Genomic DNA, 25,200 nt, shown 5'->3' with positions numbered 1-25,200 from the left:
CTGGATGACGCATCGGCCTTCGACCCCTTCCAGTCCGGCTTCCGTGCTGGGCATGGGACGGAGACTGTTCTCGTCGCCGTCACAGATATGCTCCGTATTCAGCTCGACCGAGGCGGATCGGCGCTGCTGGTATTGTTAGATCTTACCGCAGCGTTTGACGTGGTCGATCATGACCTTTTGACCCACCGCCTGGCCGCCTCCGGGGTGCGAGGCACTGTCCTTCAATGGATTGCCTCGTTTCTCCGGGGTCGAAGTCAGCAAGTGAGGTGCGGGGATCAGGCCTCCCGGAAGTGCCCGCTTGATTGCGGTGTACCCCAGGGGGCTCTACTATCCCCGCTGCTATTTAATATCTATATGCGACCCCTTGCTCGACTGGTACGGAGTTTTGGGCTGACTTGTCACCAGTACGCTGACGACACGCAGCTCATTCTGTTGATGGAGGGGGGAGCAGTCGCCGCCCCTGCGGCTCTCCAGCACTGTTTGGAGGCGGTTGCTGGTTGGTTGCGGCAGAGCAGGTTAAAACTGAATCCATCGAAGACGGAGATCCTCTGGCTTGGCCGCGGGGGGGAGGACAGGATTTTCCAGCCACCGGTGTGGGAGGGGGTCACATTGGCGCCGACCCCCTCCGTGCGCAGCCTGGGGGTCCACCTGGATTTGTCTCTCTCAATGGAGACCCAGGTGGCCCATACAACCCGGGCTGCCTTTTTCCACCTCCGTCAGGCCCGGAGGCTGGCTCCTTTCCTCTCCCAAGCGGACTTGGCCACTGTGATCCATGCAACGGTCACCTCCAGATTAGACTATTGTAACTCGCTCTACGCGGGCCTTCCCTTGCGTTTGATCCGGAGACTGAAGCTGGTCCAGCATGCAGCGGCGCGGCTACTTACAGGCAGCGCCACTTATGACCATATTCAACCTGTATTGCGCCAGCTGCACTGGCTTCCGGTGGAGTTCCGGATCATTTTCAAGGTGTTGGTGTTGACCTTTAAGGCCTTACGCGGCCTGGGGCCCTCGTATCTTCGAGACCGCATCACCCCGTATGTCCCTGCACGGCCTCTCCGCTCAACGGAGGCTAATTTGTTAGTGGTCCCTGGCCCCTCAATGATGCGGCTGGCCTCCACGCGGGCCAGGGCCTTTACGGCCCTGGCCCCGGCCTGGTGGAACACCCTTCCTCCGGCTATTAGGGCCCTGCGGGACCTCAGTGAGTTCCGCAGGGCCTGTAAGACGGAGTTGTTCCGCCGGGCCTTTGGAGGGACCAGCCGCTGAAGTGGTGCCCCTCGCTGGCTCTTTACATCTGGGCCTGTCATCTTGGGACTCGTCCTCCTCCTCCAGGGAGAATTTTAAAATATGGGGTTGGCCGGACGCCTCTATTACTGTTCTTATTGTTGCTATTGCTGTTTTAAAGGTTTTAGTTGTTTATTTATATCAATATTTTATGCTGTACACCGCCCAGAGCCCTTCGGGGATGGGGCGGTATAAAAGTTCAAACAATAAATAAATAAATAAATAATAATGCCATTCGGGTTAAGTGGGGCCCCCGGAGCTTTTATGGCCCTTATCAACGAAGTTCTCCATGATTTATTGTACAAGGGAGTAGTGGTGTACTTAGATGACGTTTTAATTTATTCACAAACCATGGAAGAGCATGAAGCATTGGTTCGGGAAGTATTGAAACGTTTGCTCAACAACTCCCTCTTTGCCAAACTTTCCAAGTGCTGTTTCCACCAAACCTCTATTGACTATTTGGGTTACCGAATCTCGCCCGAGGGCCTAAAAATGGATCCTGCTAAGATTGATGCGGTCCTCCAATGGCCGGCCCCCACCAACCGAAAAGAACTCCAATCTTTTCTAGGTTTTGCTAATTTCTATCGTGACTTTATACCCCAATTCGCTGAACTGACTCTCCCTCTCACAGATCTCTTACGCACTAAGGGTAAAGATCCACTGTCCGCCAAGCCCGGGGCCCCCCTTTCCTGGTCTGAAGAATGTCAGACAGCCTTTCAGCTCTTAAAGTCTGCTTTTACCACCGAACCTATCCTAAAGCACCCTGACCCAGATCTCCCGTTTGTGGTTCACGTGGATGCCTCGGACAAAGCGCTTGGGGCAGCCCTGTTGCAGAGAAATAAAGATGATAGGCTGGTTCCGTGTGCTTATTTATCAAAGAAATTCTCCGGTGCTGAACTCAACTGGACTGTGGGGGATAAAGAGACTGCGGCCATTAAAGTAGCACTCTCCACTTGGCGCCACTGGCTGGAGGGGGCTAAACACCCCTTTCAAGTTTGGTCGGATCACAAGAACTTGGCCGCCCTCTCCACCCCCCTCAAGATGTCCGCAAAGCAACTTCGTTGGGCCGATTTCTTTTCTCGTTTCTCTTTCACGGTCCATTTTTTCCCCGGAAAAACCAATAAACTGGCTGATGCGCTCTCGCGCCTACCCGGGGAGGGGGGTGGAGCCAGCTTAAGGGACATTCCACGCACTGTTCTCTCCCCCTCCCAATTAGGGCTGGCTGTCACCCGATCTCAGACATCCACTCCTCCTTCTCCGCCCATTCCCAGCCTGGTCTCTCCTTTCCTACGGGAACTTGAGGAGGCGGGGCGACGCGAGCCTCCGGCGGAGGAAGGCGACTCCCAGTTGCGTTTGGAGAATGGCGTTTGGCGGCGGGGGGATTGTTGGTACGTGCCTCCCTCCCTCCGCAAGCAGGTTCTCGAGGCCTGCCATGATGCCCGCTCGGCTGGACATTTTGGCTTTCTAAAAACTCTGCATTTGGCCCGCCGTCAATTCTGGTGGCGCGTGATGCGCAAGGACATTGAGACGTATATTAAAGGTTGCTCTGTTTGTGCAGAAGCCAAGACCGTTCCGGGAAAGCCCCATGGTCTGTTGAAACCTCTCCCGGTGGCCTCCCGCCCCTGGGAAGTCATCTCCATGGATTTTATTACAGATTTGCCAGAAAGTCATGGCAACACGGTCTTGTGGGTGGTGGTGGACTTATTTTCTAAACAAGCCCATTTTATTCCATGTGCTTCCATCCCCTCCACTCCTAAGTTGGCTCGTCTGTTCATTCAGCATGTTTACCGTCTGCACTCCGCCCCCGTTAAGGTGGTCTCTGACCGCGGCCCCCAATTCATTTCAAAGTTCTGGAAAGCTTTTCTAGGGTTGTTAGGGGCCGCCCCGGCGGTTGCCGCCCCCTACCACGTTCAAAGTGACGGTGAGTCGGAGAGAACGAACAGAACCCTACAGCAGTATTTACGTTGTTACACCAACTACCACCAAGACAATTGGTGCGAGCTCATTCCGTTTGCGGAGTACGCCTATAACAATGCGGTTCATAGCAGTACAAAAAAAACCCCCTTTGAAATTGTGTCTGGTCGCTCCTTCCCACCGTTAATGCCGCAATTCACCAAGGAAGCATTGGATCCTCCAGAGTTTCCAACAATGGATTTCATCTCTGGCCGTAGGGTGGAAATCGGTCCAGACTGCCTTACAACAGGCTAAAGACTCCCAAAAGCTGTAAGCTGGATAAGCACCGGCTCGGATTTCCCTCTGCGCGCAGGCGCCTTCGCGTATTTGTCTACCAAAAATCTCAGAGACGCAGCATAAATTTTCTAAACCAGGTAAAAGATTCGTGGGACCTTTTCATAGATTACTAAAGTGATTAATGATGTCACTTCCCGATTGATTTTGCCTAACTCTCTTAGTAACATTCATCCCTGTCTTCCATTCCAGTTTACCTTCAAGGAGGCCCTTCTGCTTCCGATGCCTGGCACCTAATTCGCCGGAGAGAGAGGCCCCCCCACCGACCATTATTGATGGCCACAAGCATTACGTAAATTGACGCCATCCTGGACTCTCGCTTTAATCGCAAACGCTTTACAATATCTAAGGCTCCTGGGTGGGGTATTCCTCTGGGAATAAGCAACGGGTTTATTCCGAAAATATTGACGCTTCCCCGGCCTCTTTATTTCTTGCTTTTCCACCGCTACTTTCCGCACAAACCTGGGGGGGAGGGGTCTTCTTTAAGGGAGGCAGAGTGTAAAGGATTCAATGGTGTTGACGAGAGGGGCAGCCGCCTGGCCTTGACTGCATTCCACAGCCCGGGCGATAATAGCTTCTCCGGGCGCGGGAGACCTCATCTCTGCGTAGGGAGATGAGACCTCCGCTCCTGCTGGGAATCCTGAGGGGGGATGGGATGGACAGAGTTATAACCTGTGTTTCTGGCGGGAGATCTTATTCCTGCCACTGCGTGTACTTGAGCTTTCTAAGATGTCTGAATAAACGGTCTTTTACACCAAAGAGCCTTTTATTTCTGCTTCTATGGAATTCCTTACAACGCCACTGCTGCACAGCAATCTGACCCAGAAGCTACCCATGACCTTGAGCTGACCACAGGAGAAGTAAAGGCTGCTCTGAGGCAGGCAAAGAAGGCTTCCGGGTCAGAGGTGGCCAAAGAGGAAGCCAGGAACATGGCTGGAGAGCCAGAACATGACAGATAGAAACAGGCTGCTCTTTATTTCATGACCCTTGAAAGGAAAGGTTGTGATTTGGAAACCCGGCATGCAATTTTTTTAATATCGTGAAAGAGATGGCGAATGCTTCATCTTTATTCTCTTCGACAACATTTTCTAATTAAAGCTCGCCAAGCTGTGGCCATAACATTTGAGGTCTCGTTTTCCATGCCTCTTGTGTTTGTTCTTTAATAAGAAGAGCACCCCGTGATAGCAGCCTGTGGGTCATAAAACTGTGCCCTCCTCATAAACCAAGTAGAACAGTACAGCAAGCCCATACGTCCTGCCCTACGCTGGTACAAGATTTAACGATACTACTTCAGTTTCTATCTGCAGAGATAATCTGCTTTTCCAAAATATTGCAAATGGGCCTCATCGTGCCAAGGGGAAATAAATGGTGTTTTTGAGAGGACATTCGTCTGAGCTGGAAACAGCTTTTTCCTAAGCCTCCTGCCGGAACACGTTTCTAACAGCCATTTCCTCAGATAAGGTACCAAGAGAATTTACCTCAGGGCAAAAAAACAAAAAGGAAACAAAAGCCAAGATAACAATGGTGTAAATATAACCCCTCTTCAAAAGTAACAAAACACCATTTGTTTCTTTCTTGAACGTATCGCTGTCTGTCAACCCGACTAACAAGAAAATGAAACAAGTTTCAGGCTGATAAGAAAAGCGGGTAGTAAATCTCATCTCTTGGTAGAAGAGTAGGCCTTCTGATATAGAGCTCGTTGGTTTGCTTTGCCTTATTTCTGTGACTCTCCGGTTTAACTCACTCGTTGTAGCATTGCCCCCCCACACACACACAGTTTGTACACAATAAGCGGATGAGTTCTACATCACGCCACATTTGGGAAGGCTGAGATGACCACCCCGTTGGGATGCTTTGTATTTGTATTTGCAATTAAAGCCCAATTTGCAAAAGGCAACCAACTCCAATTCTTCTTGTTTGATTTTAGTGCATATGAAACAATGGAGACAAACGTCTCTTGGAAGCTGCAGGTGGGGGAGAAACCAGAGTCAGTGGGCCACTCCCCACTCACCATAAGCCACGGGGTCACCTCTTTAAAAGACACGAGGATCCTGGACGTTCCCCACGTCACCAGCGCCCACTGCGCAGCTGCCCAGAATTTGCCGCTCTCCCACCTCCTTGCCGCGCAGCAAATTAGGTTCTCTGCAAAGAGCAACATTTTCAAAAACCCCGCGGGTGCCACAGGGTGGTGGGGAACCTCGGCTGTTTACACGCGGCTGATTCGCTGTGACGCGACAGACGTTATTGCCCGCCGCAATCAGGAAACAGGAACCGCCGCATTTTGTTTAGGGAGGGTGTCCCCATCAGAAAGTGGGTGACATGAAGCTACGTGATGATGTAGACACGAGGCGACATCCTCTTTTACAATGCACACTCGCGGAAATTGAGACGTGTGCACAACGCGATGTGCCAACATTGGCTCCCTTTGCTCGGAAGCCTTTACAGTCTTTGGCGGGTGAGCCTTATCAAAACAACTTCTCATAAGTCAGCTAATCAAAATGGAAAAGGCCGCGCCTTCGGCTGGCCCCCCCCACTTTCCACATGTTCATGACGCGACACGCATGCTACAGCCAATCAGAACGCCGATTGCCATGGAACTTCCCCTCCTCTTGCTCCCCGCGTTATTTCCTGAATGCGGCAAAAGGAGTGGGGAACAAATGTCTCCGTGGTCAAAAGCCGTGGAGGCTTTTCTACGCGGGGTCGTTGCGGCGTTGCACTTAGAAGAGGTAAGTGGGGAGTGGCCCAGTGTGATGTATAGGTAGGGCAGGGGTCTGCAACCTGGGGCTCTCCAGATGTTCATGGACTACAATTCCCATCAGCCCCTGCCAGCATGGCCAATTGGGGCTGATGAGATTTGTAGTCCATGAATATCTCTGGAAGGCTTGCCGCAGGTTGATACAGGCACTCTTAAGATGCAGGGTGGTGGACTAAGATTTGGGAGTTCTGGATTCAGATCGCCACTCTATCAACATACTTGCTGGGTGACCTTAAGCCATTCATTCTCTCTGCTTGACCACCTCACTGGGTTGGTATGAGGATAAGATGGAATTTGTAAGCCACTTTGAGACTCCTTACCGCACAGGTGTCAAACTTGTGGCCCTCCAGATGTTATGGACTACAGTTCCCATCATCCCCTGCCAGCATGATGGGAACTGTAGTCCATAATATCTGGAGGGGCACAAGTTTGACACCTGTGCCTTACCGGTAGAGAAAAGCAAGCTATAAAAACCAAATCCTCCTCTTGTCAGGTTGCTCTTACGGCTATCCTTATCTTCAGAACTGTCATCTTTTACTCTAACTCCCCCTCAGTGGTTCAACTCATTAAATTCTCCCAGAGAGAGGCAGAAATGGAGCTGTCGGTCACACTAATCTTATGGAGCTATTGCATGGAAAAATGGGTAGGGTGTGTGTGAGACAACCACATATGCTATCCTTAGCTCAATAGCAGGGGGTAAAAAATGGACAGATGGACAGGGTGGAAATGTAGGCAGCAGATCAAGGAATTCATCTTCATGATGTTATGTTCCCATGGAAACTACCTGAAAAACAATTGGGCACAAGCAAACTATGTGATCCTATGCAGAGTTATCCCGTCTCAGTCCTTTGAAGCCAATACGCTTGGAAGGGTATAGCTCTTCTTTGGATTAAACTGTAAATCCTGTTACAGGGTTTAGCTATTAATGCTCAACAGATTGACACCTTGACTAATTTTGAGCGATGTTCTTGCCTTGTATAATTTTGGGACAGGCAGAATTAAATGGTCAGATCACTGTTTTTCCGCCCCAGGGTATGTGACAGGGGGGAGAGAATTGTGAGAGCACCTGGTGAGAGGGAAATTCCCCCCCAAATCTTGTGTGTGTGGCCACAACAGATATCTTTTCAGTCACACTTCGAACAGAGGTCACAACTGGAGAGGCCAACCTCCAGCTGCAGCAACGCAATTAGAGAAGCTGCCATATGCACATATTTGTGTCGTCGTAGCTTTACAGACATCCCCCTCAAAACAAAACGAAAAGGAAAAGCGCCACACGCGCGGGATCAAAACAAATTTTATTCATCCACTTTTTACAAGCAAATAGCGAACAGATGAGTTGCAAGCAGAGGAAACCTCCATGGGCATCTTCATGGAGAATCTCCTACACCACACAAAATGGCGGGCACAACTGTGAAACTGACAAGAGCTCTGCGCAGCCGGCAGGAAAAAAGATCCAATTTGACTGACAACGCATGTGTTCTCCCATGCTATGGGAACACAAGATGCCAAAACAGAATTTTTTATAATGTCCTAAAGATGTTACATTGACGCTGTGCAGAATTCACCCGAGTTGCAGTGGAGAAGATTGTCGTGAAACCTGCACAAAACGTCTGACTTCCGTTGTCTCTGACTTTGCACATAAGGACAGAAATACCTGCTGACATTAAGAACATAAGAGTGTAAGAACAAGCCAGCTGGATCAGACCAGAGTCCATCCAGTCCAGCTCTCTGCTACTCGCAGTGGCCCACCAGGTGCCCTTGAGAGCTCACATGCAGGATGTGAAAGCAATGGCCTTCTGCGGCTGTCGCTCCCGAGCACCTGGTCTGCTAAGGCATTTGCAATCTCTGATCAAAGAGGATCAAGATTGGTAGCCATAAGAGGATCAAGATTGGTAGCCACATTGAGCTCTTAGCCTTGGAAGGATGATTCCTATTGACTATGATAGTCAAAAGGATTTTCTCCTGCCTACCTTGATGTGAATTTTTTAGAAGTTGACGCTAAGCTAGTCTGGTCCTGGCTCCATTGTGCCTCACCACTGAAGAAGGTCGTGAATGTGAAATTCCTTCGTGAAATTTTGGTCTCAGCTCCAGCACTCTTGTTGAGGGAGTCATTTTGTGCAAATTCTGAATACATCGGTATTCTTGGCACATCAGACCCTCTTTTATTCCTCTTTCTTTCTAATCATATGCTGTTTCTTTATCAAGTAAATGCATGAAAGATGCATACAAAGGGGAAAATCCAAAGTCTTGCAAGTCCAGTGAATTTACTCGCCCAGAACATTTCAGACTGTCTCTGGAAATGCGGGATGATTTAGAATAATAATGCTCTCTTGAAGTATTTGAAGGGCGGACAACTAGAGGAGGCAGGAATCTGTTCCTGTTGGCAACAGAGGATTGGACTCGGAAGAACGGGTATAAATTAGAGGCAAAAAGGCTCCAATTGGATAGTAGGAAAGCAATTTTTACAGTAAGAGTTGTGCAACAGTGGAATCGGCTAACTAGAGCAATGGGTGAGCTTCCATTTGCTGGCAGTCTTAAAGCAGCAGCTAGACCAGGGGTGTCCAACTCTGGCGCCCCAGATGTCCATGGACTATGATTCCCATAAGTCCCAATTGGCCACGCTGGCAGGGGCTGATGGAAATTGTAGTCCATGAACACCTGAGGTGCCAGAGTTGGCACTCCTGAGGTGGACAAAGACTTGTCAGGGATGCTCTAGGCTGATTCTGCATCAAAGTTCAGTCTAGATGGCCTGTCTGGCCCCTTTCAGTCCTATGATTCTGTTATTCTAATCCAAAACTGTTGTTTCTCATCAAGGGAATCACTGATCAAATAGGGAAATTGATGAAGAAACATAACCTACAAACCATCTTCAAACCTGCCAGGAAAATACATCAGATGCTATGTTCAGCTAAGGACTAGAGAGACCCCCTCACTTCTGCAGGAGTCTATTGCATACCCTGCAGCTGTGGAAAGGTCTACATCGGACCCACAAAACGCATCATTCAAACTCGTATTAAGGAGCACGAAAGACACTGTCGGCTTAACCATCCTGAAAAATCTGCAGCTGTAGAACATGTCTTAAACAAAACTGGACATAACGTTTTATTTGGAAACACTGAAATTCTGGACAATTCAGAAGGTGACTTTGTCAGACTGCACAGGGAGACCATTGAAATTCACAAACACCAAGACAACTTCAACAGCAAAGAAAAGACTCTGAGAATTAACAAAGCTTGGCTACCAGCACTTAAAAACACCAAAAGCAAACCCCAAGGGCATGCTAAGTTCATGAACAATGGACTCCACCCAAACACAGATTTTGAATTCACCAATACTGCTGCTAAGCCCCACCTGCAATACAATACTATCAACCACATATTTGAATAACAAGTTCCACCGAAACACTTACTGATTGGTTTCTCACCCTGGGACATGGACAATATATACCCCAAACATTCCCTTCTCACTGGACAAAGTGTGTAACAGACTTCCCTCTGTGATACACCTCTGAAGATGGCAGCCACAGATGGAGGAGAAACATTAGGAACAAGATCCACCAGACCACGGCCACACAGCCCGGAAAACCCACCAGAAAGAGTGGGGAACTGATTCTCCAGATTAGAATCCACTGCTCTTTTTTTTTTTTTTACAAAAAATGAAATAAAATAAGGAGTCTCAAAGTGGTTTACAATCACTTTCCCCTCCCCACAACAGACACCTTGTGAGGTAGGTGGGGCCGAGAGAGCTCTGAGAGAACTGTGGCTAGCCCAAGGTCACCCAGCAGGCTTCATGGATAGGAGCAGGGAAACAAACCTGGTTTACCAGATCAGAGTCCACTGCTCTTAACCACTAATCCAAGAGCAAATATTATATACATGAAGTTGTCTCCAGAGGTCTTTTTCTCTCTCCCCGTTAGCTCACATTTTTCACAACAATGTGACACATCTGCTCCCAAAGAGTGACTCATAAACCAGAAAGGCCTTCAGAGATGACTTACCCGAGGATCCTTTTCCAAGTGGAGCTGATGCTGAGCGCTACGGCGTCTCCGAATCTTGGGCAAGCCGTTGTGATAAAAGTGGTATCCGTCCTGGACAAAAGGAAGCTGGAAGATTTTTTTCAAAAAAAAATTAAAGTTAGAGACAAACACTTGGGATGACAGTATAATAAAAAGGTAAAGTTTCCTCTTCAGTCGTGTTCGACCCTGGGGTACCACTGCAAGCAGTGATTTCATAGGCAAGCCGTTTTTGTAGGGTAGTTTGCCATTGCTTTCCCCGGCTATTTTTTACCCCCCTAGCTGTGTGCTAGGTACTCATTTGCCGACCAAGGAATGGATGGATGGCTGAGTCGACCATGAGCCAGCTGCCAGGATATCTGACCCACAGGGGGCTCAAACTCCTGACCGTGTGAGTGGCAGTGCAAGCACTTAACCACTATGCCACGTGGCTCCTTTCTGACAGTATAATACCATGTTTCCCCGAATATAAGACAGTGTCTTATATTAATTTTTGCTCCCAAAGATGCGCTATGTCTTATTTACAGGGGATGTCTTATTTTTCTGTGTTGTGTTCGTCGGGCATGCTTCCCAACAAAAACTTTGCTATGTCTTACTTTCGGGGGATGCCTTATATTTCGCACTTCAGCAAAACCTATACTATGTCTTATTTTTCGGGGATGTCTTATATTAGGGGAAACAGGGTACTGTACAGTAAATAAATTTGGTAACATTAACGGGAGAATCCCCTCGGGGAAAAATAATGCTTACTAAAGTAAATTCTGGACTGGAAATGAATATCATAGCCCTATATGTACAGCTATAGCCCACCCTACCTTGTCTTGTACCTATATATCCAGAGATCAAGATTACCTCTTTGCTAACCACTAAGCACAGTACAAAGCATACAATCTAAAATCTGGCACAAGGAGGCAATACAGTTTGTAGAACAAGACAGAAACAAGAGTGAACTGGGCAAGAATGTTAGAGGGTCCCCATGATGCGTTCATTTTATGTACAGTGGAACCTCGGTTTTCATTGCCTTCGGTTTTCATCAGTTTTGGTTCTCATCGATTTTTTCAGTGAAAAATTTGTCTCAGTTTTCATCGATTTGCAGTAAGGTGCAGGGGTTTGTGGAGAAAAATCACCCGGACAAAGCTGTTGTAGGCTGTGTCTGCAACTTGTTTAATGACACTGTCTGGCCCCATTTCAGACAAATCTTAAAGAGTTGTCAGAAACAGACCTCTTTGGACAGCTTTCTGGTGCGACATTGGTCCACTGGCTCTGAAGCTGGTCCTAGTGTTATTGTTTGTTACTGTTTTCAGCATTAAACACTATGTTTATTTACCCCAAAATGTGTTTTTGGTATGTTTTTTGGAGTGCCTAGAATGGATTAGTTGGATTTACATTGATTCCTATGGAAAAGTTTGCCCCGGTTTGCCTTGGTGTCTGCTTTTTTAGAGAAAATATGAGGGCAAAAATATGAGAAAGTATTGAGCGTTATGAACATTGACCAATTGCCATATAAAAGCAATACTTTGCAGTGTGATCTTGCGCAGAGTTATTCCTGTCTACGACTGTTAGAATCATGGTTAATTTGCTCCCAAATTAGCCCCCTTCTGGCAGAATTCACATTGTCTCTTTCTCCACCCCCCATTCCCTGCTTGTTGTTGTGGAGACCTGGCAACCCTTCCCACCTTACACTCCATAAAGCCATTGAGCTGATCATGAAAGCATAGTTCCGGGATTCTGCCTCTGTGATTGTTCCTCTTTTTGAATAACCGATGGGTGCCATCAGTGATTATCTAGCCGTGGAAGCTGCATGAAGATGTCGTCCAGTCAGAACTAATGTATCTTGTTGACCAAACTATCATCTTTTCTGAGACCTTTGTTTCAAAAGATGGAAGTGCAGCGACCAACCCTACGGAGAGTTACTCCAGCCCAGGGGGAGGCAACCCGTGGCTCCCGAGCCGCATGCGGCTCTTTCAGCCTTATACTGCGGCTCCGCGTGGCCTGGAGGTCGGAGGGGAGTGTGGGCGTGTCCCTCCAGCCCTCCAGAGCAGCGCTGGAAGGAAAGGTGAGTGGAGGGCCTGAACCGGAGGTGGCTCTGTGCGTGAGGGCGCTGTTCTTCGCATCCCCTCCACTCACCTCTCCTTCCAGCACTGCTCTGGAGCCCTGGAGGGACATGCCCACACTGCCGTCCGACCCCTGGAGGTTGGAGGGTAGCATGGGCGTGTCCCTCCAGAGAAGCCACCATTCCCCCTCTGCTATCCCCGCAGCGGCTGTCCCCCCTCTGCCCCACGGAGCAGGTGGCTGCCTGCTCTGTCGGGCAGAGCGGGTTTCGCTGCCCGGCACCTCCACCTCCCAGCTCTGGAAGGAAAGGTGAGTGGAGGGGCCGAACCAGAGGTGGCCTTTTTTGCTGCTCCATCACACTGATTTCTCATGTTTAATCAACATGAACACCATGCAATTTCTATGCACAGGTTTTCCATGCCTATCTCCCCTAGCTTGATTAGAGTGGAAATTAGAGCTTGATTAGCCGCAGAAGGGCCTTGCTTTCACCTCCTGCATGTGAGCTTCAAAGGCACCTGGTGGGCCACTGCGAGTAGCAGAGTGCTGGACTAGATGGACTCTGGTCTGATCCAGCAGGCTAGTTCTTATGTTCTTATGTTCTTATGAAATTCTTTGTGGATTCATATGTAATACAAATGGTTTCCCATTTGGGCGAACCCCCCCACCCCCCACCCCCCCGCTTCTTAAACCTCGTTGCCTACAACCGAGAGATGCACGCAAATTGTTTTTTTAAAAATGTAAGGCTGCCCCAGTTTCCACGGCACGGATCACTCTGTCGTACGGAAGGCGGCAATTAAAGTCCCATTTAAAAATCCACATTGTCGAATCTGCGGTTAATGACTTAATTAGTCAAATCACTCAAATGAATAGTAATGCTGCTCTCAAGCACTCCATTTTGGGACAAACAGTCACATGATTCACACCTCCAGAAAAAGGAGAAATTATTTGTCGGTGAATGCTGAGAGACGCTTTGGAGTTCTTTGGTATATCCAAGACAGAAAAGTCCCAAGACGCAGCCAACATTTTTTACAAGAGAACTATTTTGAAGCACGTACTCCCTAATAGGAGAGGTACCAGTCAGTGGCTAGCACATTATAGGTGTTACTACAGGCATTACAGAAATGATAGCCTCAGTAGGAGTAGAAGTGGCGTAGTGGTTAAGAGAAGAAGAAGAAGAAGAAGAAGAAGAAGAAGAAGAAGAAGAAGAAGAAGAAGAAGAAGAAGAAGAAGAAGAAGAAGAAGAAGAAGAAGAAGAAGAAGAAGAAGAAGAAGAAGAAGAAGAGGAGGAGGAGGAGGAGGAGGAGGAGGGAGGAGTTTGATTTATATCCCCCCTCTCCTGCATGGAGACCTGGGCTGACAATCTCCTTGCCCTTCCCCCCTCACAACAAACACCCTGTGAGGTAGGTGGGGCTGAGAGAGCTCCAAGAAGCTGTGACTAGCCCAAGGTCACCCAGCTGGTGTGTGTGGGAGTGCCCAGGCTAACCTGAATTCCCCAGATAAGCCTCCACAGCTCAGGCGGCAGAGCTGGGAATCAAACCCGGTTCCTCCAGATTAGATACATGAGCTCTTAACCTCCTATGCCACTGCTGCTCCTAATCTGGAGGAACCGGGTTTGATTCCCCGCTCTGCTGCTTGAGCTGTGGAGTCTTATCTGGGGAATTCAGATTAGCCTGTGCACTCCCAAAAAACACCAGCTGGGCGACCTTAGGCTAGTCATAGTTCTCTCAGAACTCTCTCAGCCCCACCTACCTCACAGGGTGTTTGTTGTGAGGGGGGAAGGGCAAGGAGTTTGTCAGCCCCTTTGAGTCTCCTTGCAGGAGAGAAAGGGGGGATATACATCCAACTCTCCTCCTCCTCCTGGTTTCTTGCAGGTGAACAGAACACAAGTTGTCAACATGATTGGCTGGGATAGTCAAGAGACAACTTTATTTCACAGATAGGGAAGGAACTGCTCTGGCCCTGATCTGTCAAGCTGTATATTATCTCCATTGCCGTATGCTAACACACCTGGGAAACTGGACTCCTTCCCTTCACCCATGCCAGGGAGGGAATGGCGCAGCATCCTCCGAATAAAATCCAGTATCAAAATGGAAGTTGTTTTTCTCAAGGACAATGTCAACGAGTTCCATCAGGAAATAGACTGGAGGTCTCAAATCCTGTCATGTATCCACTATTTCCTCCAAAATCTCTGCATCCACTATTTTATCCCAAATCAGGATCCTGCTTTTTAGGTATTATGAAAAATTCAACAGCTGGGATTCCCTCCGCGGGGACCACCTATTATCTCGGGTTCAGGGGCTCTTTTGGACCCCCTTTTTCTCACTATATTGATCACGATTTACAACATTTTGCAACTAACACCAGATCCTACGTTAAAGATACCAGGGACTTTGTATTTAAAAAGTAGAGGCTGGACAGATTCCACCAAATGCTGTCTTGGTCACCATGGGTGTGAAATCTCTTTCTACAAGTATTCCCATGATGGAGTAAGGAATATTTTCTAGCATTCTCCAAGCCTGATGTTGTCCCCACTATCTCCCAGTCGGCAAAACTGAAATAAACTGGCAGACAATGGTAGGGAACACACCAAGTCCATTTAAGGCAGGGGTTTTCTTTTCTTTTTTTAAAAAAATATTCGTTATTAGTTTCCATCAATCATTTTATATACAAAAAAGGACAATAAAAGGGAAGGAAGCAACCAAATAACAAACAATAACGTAACAGAAAACAAACATCAAAGGTAAGAAAAAATTAACCCATATTAACCTAGCATATTGTTACCCTAAATCTCAATATCTACCCAACAAGTTACATTCACTCTTATTTTGGAATTATCTTACTTTACATTTCAATAGCTTTCCACTTCCTTACTTATATTCTATATTTTTATAACTTATTTATTGTCAGGCTAATGTAAATTACAAATTATAAATCTTTAAGGAGACTCAAGGGGGCTGACAAACTCCTGTCCCTTCCCCCCTCACAACAAACACCCTGGGAGGTAGGTGGGGCTGTGAGAGCTTTCCCAGATAAGCCTCCACAGCTCAAGCGGCAGAGCGGGGAATCAAACCCGGTTCTCCAGATTAGAGTACACCTGCTCTTCACCACTACGCCACTGCTGCTCCAGACAAGTGTTTGTCCAGCTGCTGCTTGAAGACTGCCAGCGAAGGGGAGCTAACCACCTCCCTGGGCAGCCGATTCCACCGCTGAACAGCTCTTAACTACGCCCAGTCGTTGGCGCGAGGCAAAAGAAAACAGCATGAAAATAAAGACCTGTGGTTTGACTCCCTCGCAAAGGAAAAGTGAAGCCAAATGTCAGCCCCTCCTTGTGACTCCTTGGTTGTCGGATGTAAATGTTCAGGGCAGAGAAGCACGATTCTTCGTCAATGCGGATATTCCAAAAGGTTAAATGGTCCTTGTATTGGAAAGGTTTCACGCCTGCTTTTGATGCTCTTAACAGTGTCCTCCGACTGAGGGCCCCCGTGTTCTATCTGGGTCAAGGCTCATTAAAAGCTCTGAAGTGAGACAACATCTACATGGTGGTGTGTGTGTGTTTTTTACCATCTCTGCTGCACAGGGACAAAAGGCCTGTGGACTCGACAGCTCGGTTCAGACAGATCACGAAACTGAGGCTTCTTTTTTGCAACGATCCGTTTGAAAAACGCGTCTCGCTGGCACTCGAATCCTGGTTTGTGCCACAGGTGCCAGTTTCACCTTTGCTCTTTCCCTCCCAAAGAGTTGGCTGGCATCCCAGGCTGCATTGCAGAGAGGGGGCACTCAGGAGTGAGGCAAAATTAAGCCAGGATGTCGGCATCCACATGTCATTGAACACCATGGTCCAGACAAGCGCCGCCATGTGTCCCCCCCCCCCCCGAGCCACTGGCAGGGAATTGGGGGTGGGGTAGGGTTACCAGATCTAGGTTGGGGAACTCCTATAGATTTGGGAATAGAGTCTGGGGAGGACAAAGACTGGGATATGGTGCCATTCGGCCCACCCTCCAAAGCATCCATTTTCTGAAGGAGGAGGAGGAGGAGGAGGAGGAGGAGGAGGAGGAGGAGGAGGAGGAGGAGGAGGAGGAGGAGAAGAAGAAGAAGAAGAGGAGGAGGAGGAGGAGGAGGAGCAGCAGCAGCAGCAGCAGCAGCAGCAGCTGGGTTGGTCATGGTTAGTGCTTGGGCAGGTGACTACTAAGGAGATCCAGGGTCACTAGGCAATGAAGAAGAAGAAGAAGAAGAAGAAGAAGAAGAAGAAGAAGAAGAAGAAGAAGAAGAAGAAGAAGAAGAAGAAGAAGAAGAAGAAGAAGAAGAAGAAGAAGAAGAAGAAGAAGAAGAAGAAGAAGAAGAAGAAGAAGAAGAAGAAGAAGAAGAAGAGGAGGAGGAGGAAGAGGAGGAGGAGGAGGAGGAGGAGGAGGAAGAGCTGAAGAAGGAAGAGGAGCTGAAGAAGGAAGAGGAGTAGTAGTTTGGATTTATACCCCACCTTTCTCTCCTGTAAAGAAACTCAAGGTGGCTTACAAGCTCTTCTTGGCTTACAAGAAGAAGAAGAGGAAGAGGAAGAGGAAGAGGAAGAGGAAGAGGAAGAGGAAGAGGAAGAGGAAGAGGAAGAGGAAGAGGAGGAGGAGTTTATACCCTGCTTTTCACTCCTGTAAGGTGTTTCAAGGCAGGTTGCAAACTTTTTTCCTGTCTTCTCTCCACAACAAACACCTTGTGAGGTAGGTGGGGTTGAGAGAGTTCGGAAAAACTGTGACTAGCCCAAGGTCATCCAGCAGGCTTCATGAGTAGGAGCAAGGAAATCAATCCAGTTCACCAGATCAGAGTCCACCGCTCATATGGAGGAGTGGGGAACCCACCCTGGTTCTCCAGATGAGAGTCCACCTGCTCTTAACCAGTACACCGTGCTGGCTCTCAGTTCTCCAGTGGAACTGATCTCTAATCTGGAGATGAGCTATACCTCCAAGGGATCCTTAGGTTCACCTGAAGGCAGGCATCCCAAGTTCAGACTAACTGTGGTGAATAAGCCAGCTGCAAACCACAGTTTAAGATCCTGGTCTGATGGATTCTAACTCATCCTAGCTAGTGAAGTGGCTCCTACTTAGACGACTACAGGAAATATAGTTCAGTGAAAGCATGTTTTTTTGCCTGGTGTAGGAAGTAAACTGATTTTGTCTCAAAAGTCTTGTCCTGGATAGAAGATGGCAATTGCAGTAGAATTGGGGGAGGGGTCATAGCTTAATGGTAGAGTGTCCACTTGGCAGGCAGAAGGTCCCTGGCTCAGTTACCTGGCAACCCTAAACCTTGGTAATTAGGGTGCTACAGATGCAAAAAAAACCCCAGAAAGGTTGGAAATCAAAAACAAAAGACAGAACTTGCTCTACAAACAAAGGGTTAGATCCAAATTTAATCATCCAATGGCAGGCCAGAACTTTCCTGCCTCTCCCCGCCCACTGCAGCCCACCAATCTCCACAAAATATTTCTCCTACAGGGTAAGGAGCCCAGATGAATGGCATGGGAATGGTGTCCAGCAGGAAGTGGGAATCAGAAGAAACAACCAAGTTAGTCTAGAATGGACCCTATATTTGGATAGATAGACCACCAAGAAGTCCAGTGGAAGGCAACGGCAAACCACCTTTGTCTCTTCATTTGAAAACTACTGGACCACTATAAGTCACCTGCAACTTGTATGACTGGCGTGAGGTCGCCCAGCAAGCTTGCATGGCAGATGTGGTCTCCCAAATTCCAGTACGACACTTCCCAATATCCTCTACAAAGAGAAAATTACTATTAACCAATTTAAGTCTGCAAAGCAGATACCATAAGTCTGCATTACTAATTTGTCGTGGCTGCTTACGTGCAGAACCAAACTAAGTAAGCCTACTTTAGTTGTGCGGTCTAACGTAGTATTGGTAGGCAACATACAGCACCCTCACAAAGTGGGAATCAGAAGAAACACCAAGGGAGTCTAGAATGAACCCTAAATTTGGAGCGGCAAAATCAGAAGGGAGGGAGGGAGGTTGAGACAGAGGTGTATGGGAGGGGGAATGGTGCCTGGAGACAAATTATGCCTGGGGGTGGGGCTCCATCCCCATGCCGTACCCCCCTCCCCCAGGCTCCCAGAGCCCAGCAGCCGGCAGCCCGGCTTCTGTCCTCCCCTCTGGGGAGAGCAGAAGAGACTGCTGTCCTCTGTCCTCCAAGAGGTGCTTTTATAACACTGAGGCCAGGGGGTGGGGCTCAGAGGGGAGGGAAGAAGCCGGCTGGGCTCCCAGGATGACGATGTGGGCGGGGCTGTGGCAGCCCAAAGACGGCAAAGCAGCAGGACTTCCTGCTGCCTCGTTGCCTCAAGGCCTAATTCCACCTCCACGCGGTGGGAGGCAGTTTTACGTGACTGACCAGATTAGTTGCTCCCTGGGACAAGGGGTACCTCCCATTCCCAGGCAGATACTGTGTTGAGAATGTTACCAGCATACCTAGCCACTGCTAAACGCCTGTAAATGTCAGCCTATTGATAGGGGAAAACAATTTTTTTTCTCAATACCCATTGATATTATGGGAAAATGTAGCAACACATCAATATTAATGATTTTTCTTCCTCCGGTATTATCCAGGTAGACTTCCTGCCAGTGAGCACACAATAAATAATTAAAAGGCCTTTGAATAATGCATGGCTGGCTTCCCCTCCCCGCCTTCATGTCAGTCGGAGCCGCCTCAATGGAAATTCTAAGAAACTGCCCTGTCGAGTGTAGCTTTTACGGATGCTAAAATGGATAGAAGGACCATTCCATAGGACAGCAGCGTTCTGCTCCAATCCAGCAAGCTTCGAGTAGGACATTTTTGGACACTTGACCGATTTGGGACCAATTTTGTTTCCCTCTTTGAATGCAAATGTGGAACCAGGCTTTGGAAATCTGCCATCGTTGGCCATGATTTTATCACAATTCTAATCCCATCGACCAATCCCAAATAGAGTGAAACAGGGCCGCCCCGCCCAGCAATAATGGCACTACGTTTAAGCAATAAAAGCAAAACCCAAGTGCACAGGGAGAAGGGAAGGCTCTAATCAGCCTTCTGCAGCAAAAGCAAAACACCTCGAGGGAGGTGGCTGAGCTGCTCAGTTACTAATGGCAGAAAGTACATTTGTAAAAGTGCTTTTATAAAACAAATTTCTGAGAATGCCATATCAGTCAGTCTAAAATCACCCTGACTTGGACAGCCCAGACCAGCCTGATATCAGTGGCGTAGCACCCAGGGGATGGGGGGGGGGGCATATGGCACTGGGCATGTGCCGGTGCAGGGGTGTGGCAGGGGCGTGGTTCAGATTTGTGTGTGTATGTGTCTAAAGTGCTGTGAAGTCACAGCTGGTTTACGACAACCCTGCAAGGTTTTCAAGGCAAGAATAATGCCCTTTCCATCCACTTCGCAATTGGATTGCTTAGCGTTAGAGCAAGGGTGTCAGATTTCGCAACTGTTTGCAAGTGGTTTTTGTTATTCCGCACAGTAAAATCCAGCTGCAAAGTGCCTGGAAAGTGGATTGAAAGTGCATTATTCTGCATGTGTGGAAGGGGCCTCAGTGAGACCAGGGACAATTGTGTGTGTGGGGGGGGAGGGTTTGCAAGCCTGGTGTCAAGTCTGCTTTTCTGGAAGGGGGCATTGTGTGGAAAGTTACTTTCACTTTAGCAGGTGCTTGGCTATCTTTGGTTTGGCCTTGGGAGTCTACTGCTGGGATAGGCCTCCCATCCAAACCTTTCTGTGTTTCTCTGTTTCCATATGGGGGTTGGGATCTACCAACTATATCCATGGTGGCAAACCTTTGGCACTCCAGATGTTATGGACTACAATTCCCAACAGCCCCTGGCAGCATGGCCAATTGGGAATTGTAGTCTATAACATCTGGAGTGCCAAAGGTTGTAGTCATGGCCAATTGGGAATTGTAGTCTATAACATCTGGAGTGCCAAAGGTTTGCCACCACTGAACTATATTATTATCAACTGCTTGGCACCTTTTTGCCAGAATCATCTTTCCTTTGTTCCTTGAAGTCTGTCAATAAAATCCTTGAAACTATCGAGTTCTTTGTTGTCTGATCCAGGGAGCTGACATCTGGAGAATCCCCAGTGAGCAGAAAAAAAACCCTCAAACATCTATTTCCCTTACTTACGGATACCTAAATCTACAGATTGGTTCCACGACCAGATTAAACAGATATTCCTGCAAACTTGGAACACCTTTTACGCTTTGAGGAGTTTTTGAAATTAAAAAAATGAGGAGGGTGTTAAATTCCTTTCCCCTCTCCAAATAAAAAACATTCTCTTCCCAAGAGCACAGAATGCACCTACCTCAGACAGCACATCCCTAGAGCTGCACTGCGCCCAGCAGCGGCACAGACTTGGAAGAGCACTGCTCCTGCCAGCTGCACGCAGTCTGGAGGCCATGGCAGGCCCACTGAGAAAGTGGCAGAGATATGAGACATCCTTTCCTGCAAGTCTCATAGGCTGCCCCCCTCCAAGCTGGGAAATAAAATCTTGCTGCCAACCAGGCGGAGCTACAAGGGGACAGGAGGGCATGTTGCACCAGGCACATGCCTAGGAGGCACAAATATCACCCTCCAACCCCAACCCCAACCCCCTGCCCCCTCACCTCACCAGGCCTGGCCCCACCCCATATTTAGCCAGCTGTTTTTTGCCGGCTGGCAAAGGTAAGTGGGGATGCGAGGGGGTGGGGGTGGAGCTACAGGAGGGGAGGGGCTGCAGGAGGGCAGAAAACACGGTGTGTGCCCCGGGTGCACTCCTGCCCAGCTACGCTTCTGCTGCCAACTTGTCTCCCATTGAGCCAGCAAGCCCGCTGCCCGCCTGCTGGAAGGTAGGTGGGAGAGCAGTAAAAGGCGGGGATGAGTCGAATGTCAAGTCTGGGCAGAGGGTGAGGAAAATAGCAGTCCTCGCCATAAAATTTTATTGTTTCATCGCAAACTAAAACACCTAAAAACACATATAAAGTGTAAAATATACAGCATGATTGCAGATTTACAGACTTAACAGTATAACCTCCTAGATGCAATGAAATAAAAGGAAACTGATCGAAAGTGTTGTTTCTCTCTTTGGTTGTAAATCTGGCCTGTGTCTTCCAGGCCGCTAAAGCAAAATGTGACATCCCGTAGGAGACAGTTGGATCAGTGTCAGAAAGGAAAAAGGACAGTTTTTCTCTGAGAAATCCATAAGGATCCTTGTGAGAAATCTGGCTCTGGGTTGTAAAGAAGAGTTTGGATTTATACCCCACCTTTCTCTCCTGTAAGGAGACTCAAGGCGGCTTACAAACTCCTTTCCCTTCCTCTCCCCACAACAGACACCTTGCGAGGTAGGTGGGGCCGAGAGAGTTCCAAAGAACTGTGACTAGCCCAAGGTCACCCAGCAGGAATGTAGGAGTGTGGAAACACATCTGGCTCACCCGATAAGCCTCCACCACTCAGGTGGAGGAGTGGGGAATCAAACCCGGTTCTCCAGATTAGAATCCACCTGCTCTTGACCACTACACCACGTTGGCTCTCCCAGGAGCTGCACTGGGCCCAGCAGCAGTACAGTCCTGGTTGAGCTGGGAGGGCCAGCCAAAGGTACAAAAGGGTAGGTTGACAGGTAAGGGGAAAGGTGGATTGACAGAAAAGGCATGGGGGCCAAAGAGATGGGGGCAGGTTGAGAGTTAAGGGAAGGGGGAGAATGTTAGAGAAGGTGAGAAGATGGAAGGAAGGGAAGGGGGAAGGGGCACGCCCTCTCTACAAGTTTCTACAAGAAGGAGCAGCAGTGGCATAGGAGGTTAAGAGCTCGTCTGGAGGAACCAGGTTTGATTCCCCGCTCTGCCGCCTGAGCTGTGGAGGCTTATCTGGGGAATTCAGATTAGCCTGTGCACTCCCACACACGCCAGCTGGGTGACCTTGGGCTAGTCACAGCTTCTTGGAGCTCTCTCAGCCCCACCCACCTCACAGGGTGTTTGTTGTGAGGGGGGAAGGGCAAGAAGATTGTAAGCCCCTTTGAGTCTCCTGCAGGAGAGAAAGGGGGGATATAAATCCAAACTCTTCTTCTTCTTCTTCTTCTTCTTCTTACAGATGTCCACTTGTGTTTCAAAACTGGGGTGCTTTTTTTTTAAAAGGAGAATGACACCTGCGATCTTGCGAAATCTCCTAATATCGTGTTTGGCATTGTGGAGTTGCCTAGCAACCGAAGCATAGGAGGACCGGTTGAAGCAACCTTGGCACTTCCTGGGGGCTTCAGGGAGAGAAAGCGATGAAAAGATTAAAAAGTGGTAACAGGGGAGGGGAGGAGGAAGGAAGGAAGTGGAGATGGGGTTCTGGAAAGGGGGAAAGGGGGGGCAGAGAAAGCAGTGACCAAGGATAGCAAGAGGAGAGAACCTGGGTGCCCTGCAAGGAATAGGATTTCCCATCCCCAGAAATCTTGCCAGTCCCCTGCTTGTTCCAAAAGTCATGCTCAATTGCTGGGTTACGTTGAAGAAGAAGAAGAAGAAGAAGAATCCCCCCTTTCTCTCCTGCAGGAGACTCAAAGGGGCTGACAAACTCCTTTCCCTTCCCCCCTCACAACAAACACCCTGTGAGGTAGGTGGGGCTGAGAGAGCTCCAAGAAGCTGTGACTAGCTAGCCCAAGGTCACCCAGCTGGCGTGTGTGGGAGTGTACAGGCTAATCTGAATTCCCCAGATAAGCCTCCACAGCTCAGGCGGCAGAGCTGGGAATCAAACCTGGTTCCTCCAGATTAGATACACGAGCTCTTAACCTCCTACGCCACTGCTGCTCCAAGAACGAAGTTGGTTCTCCACCTCTTCGCATAAATATTTTTGAAAATATACCACTTTTGAGTGACTTTGCTGCCTTCTGGAGAAGAGGTCGTGATTCTGCGTTGGTCCGCATATGCTCATCTCAGCCCTAACCATTCATCCCCCTGCTACATAAATCCCTTTTGTTGGCTGCTAGCGTCAATTAATGAATGGCTGCTGTTTATTGCCCCTCCAAATTGGGGTTAATCTCCCGTGTGCTGATACACTATCTTTCCTTTATTACATCAATCGAGTAAAACAAACACATCCTTTTAATTTTCTTTTCACTGCAGGTTCCCCGCCATTAGCTCTCGAACACTGCTTTGTCTACTAAGATCCTATGTATCTGGGTGTATTCATGCTCCTAAAATTAGAACAGTGGTGGCGAACCTTTTCGAGACCGAGGGCCCAAACGGCAACCCAAAACCCGCTTATTTATCGCAAAGGGCCAACACGGCAATTTCACCTGCATGCTGAGGTTTAAGGTTAGAAAAAACGGTTGGCTCCGAGGCGTGTGTTACTCGGGAGTAAGCTTGGTGGTAGCCAGTGGGTTTGCTTTGAAGCAACCGTGCAACTCTTTCAACGGGTGAATCACGACCCTAGGAGGGTTTGCTCAGAAGCAAGCCTTATTGCCAGCAACCGAGCTTACTCCCAGGTAAAGGATCACACTTTAGTTCTTCGCATGAAAATCAGTGGGATTTAACAGTGCTTAACAGGGTAACCTGCACTGCTTCCCCAAAACTAGGTCTTAGGCTTAATGCTAATAATCGAGGCCAGCGGCCCAGGCCAGCCTAGATGTGTGTGTGCAGGGGGGCGACTCTGTTTGCGCGTGCCCACAGAGAGGGCTCTGAGTGCCACCTCTGGCACCCGTGCCATAGGTTCGCCACCACTGAATTAGAATAAAGAGCAACGCATCTAGTGAAGAAGACAATGGTAGGAGTAGGGTTGCCAATTTCCAGGTGGCACCTGGAGACCTCCCGGAATTGTAGCTCATCTCCAGACTATAGAGATCCGTTACCCTGGGGAAAAAATGGCTGCTTCGGAGGGTGGAACGTATGGTACTATCCTTTTAAGAAGTATTTATTTACAGTCATAAACCATTAGAAATGCACGGAATAAAATAATACAATTTTCAGAACAATAAAATGGAGGACATTCTGAGTAAACCATAAAATCGTTAATTGTTGTCAACCATTCATTCATTGATCATTTATTCATTTATTAGATTTCTAGACTATGGCTCTTCTTTCAGACTCAGGTTTCGAGGACCATTTATCATTTGGGCTTTTGCATACCATTTATAATTTGCTATTAAAAAAAATAAGGAAAAGATAAATAACCTATAAAACTTCAAGGTAAGACTATTTAAGTCCAAAACAATGTTTTAAACGATAACATTTAATTTTAAAATGCTGCATGATCAAACTTGCAAGAGTTTTAATTAATCGGAGGCAGAAATTCGCCACGTGCCTCAAGATATTAGGGTTTCCATTAGATAACAGTTTTCTTCTAACTGTTTTCTTCTAACTGTTTTCTTCTAACTTTCTTCTAGCAGCAGTGGCATAGGAGGTTAAGAGCGCGTGTATCTAATCTGGAGGAACCGGGTTTGATTCCCCGCTCTGCCGCGCCGCCTGAGCTGTGGAGGCTGATCTGGGGAATTCAAATTAGCCTGTACACTCCCACACACGCCAGCTGGGTGACCTTGGGCTAGTCACAGCTTCTCGGAGCTCTCTCAGCCCCACCTACCTCACAGAGTGTTCGTTGTGAGGGGGGAAGGGCAAGAAAATTGTAAACCCCTTTGGATCTCCTACAGGAGAGAAAGGGGGGATATAAATCCAGACTCCTCCTCCTCCTCCTCCTCTTCTTCTTCTTCTTCTTCTTCTTCTTCTTCTTTTTCTTCTTCTTCTTCTAAATAAGCCTTGTCCAAACAAGCTGGAAATTTGCCAAGAAGGGGGCGAACGATCTTTGCCAGTAACTCCTTATGAAAGGGGAAGCAAAAGTATATACGACTCGGTTTGATATTTGGGGCCAGAGAAGAAAGGGACCTCAGAGG

The 25,200-nt window shown here is 48.3% G+C and overlaps 1 protein-coding gene across 1 annotated transcript in view; it reads right to left on the bottom strand.

The window, feature by feature from the left end:
- Window positions 1-25,200, bottom strand: part of PCSK2 (proprotein convertase subtilisin/kexin type 2) — a 61,392-nt gene that overhangs the window by 18,867 nt on the left and 17,325 nt on the right. The window contains exon 2 of the mRNA XM_048506441.1: window positions 10,281-10,385. Within this exon, the coding sequence (XP_048362398.1) occupies window positions 10,281-10,385 (105 nt within the window). The remainder of the gene's footprint in view (window positions 1-10,280; window positions 10,386-25,200) is intronic.

Source organism: Sphaerodactylus townsendi, linkage group LG01, assembly GCF_021028975.2.
Source record: "Sphaerodactylus townsendi isolate TG3544 linkage group LG01, MPM_Stown_v2.3, whole genome shotgun sequence".
Classification (NCBI taxonomy): domain Eukaryota; kingdom Metazoa; phylum Chordata; class Lepidosauria; order Squamata; family Sphaerodactylidae; genus Sphaerodactylus; species Sphaerodactylus townsendi.
The sequence above is the reverse complement of the archived record's forward strand: the minus strand, read 5'-3'. Positions and strand labels throughout refer to the sequence as shown.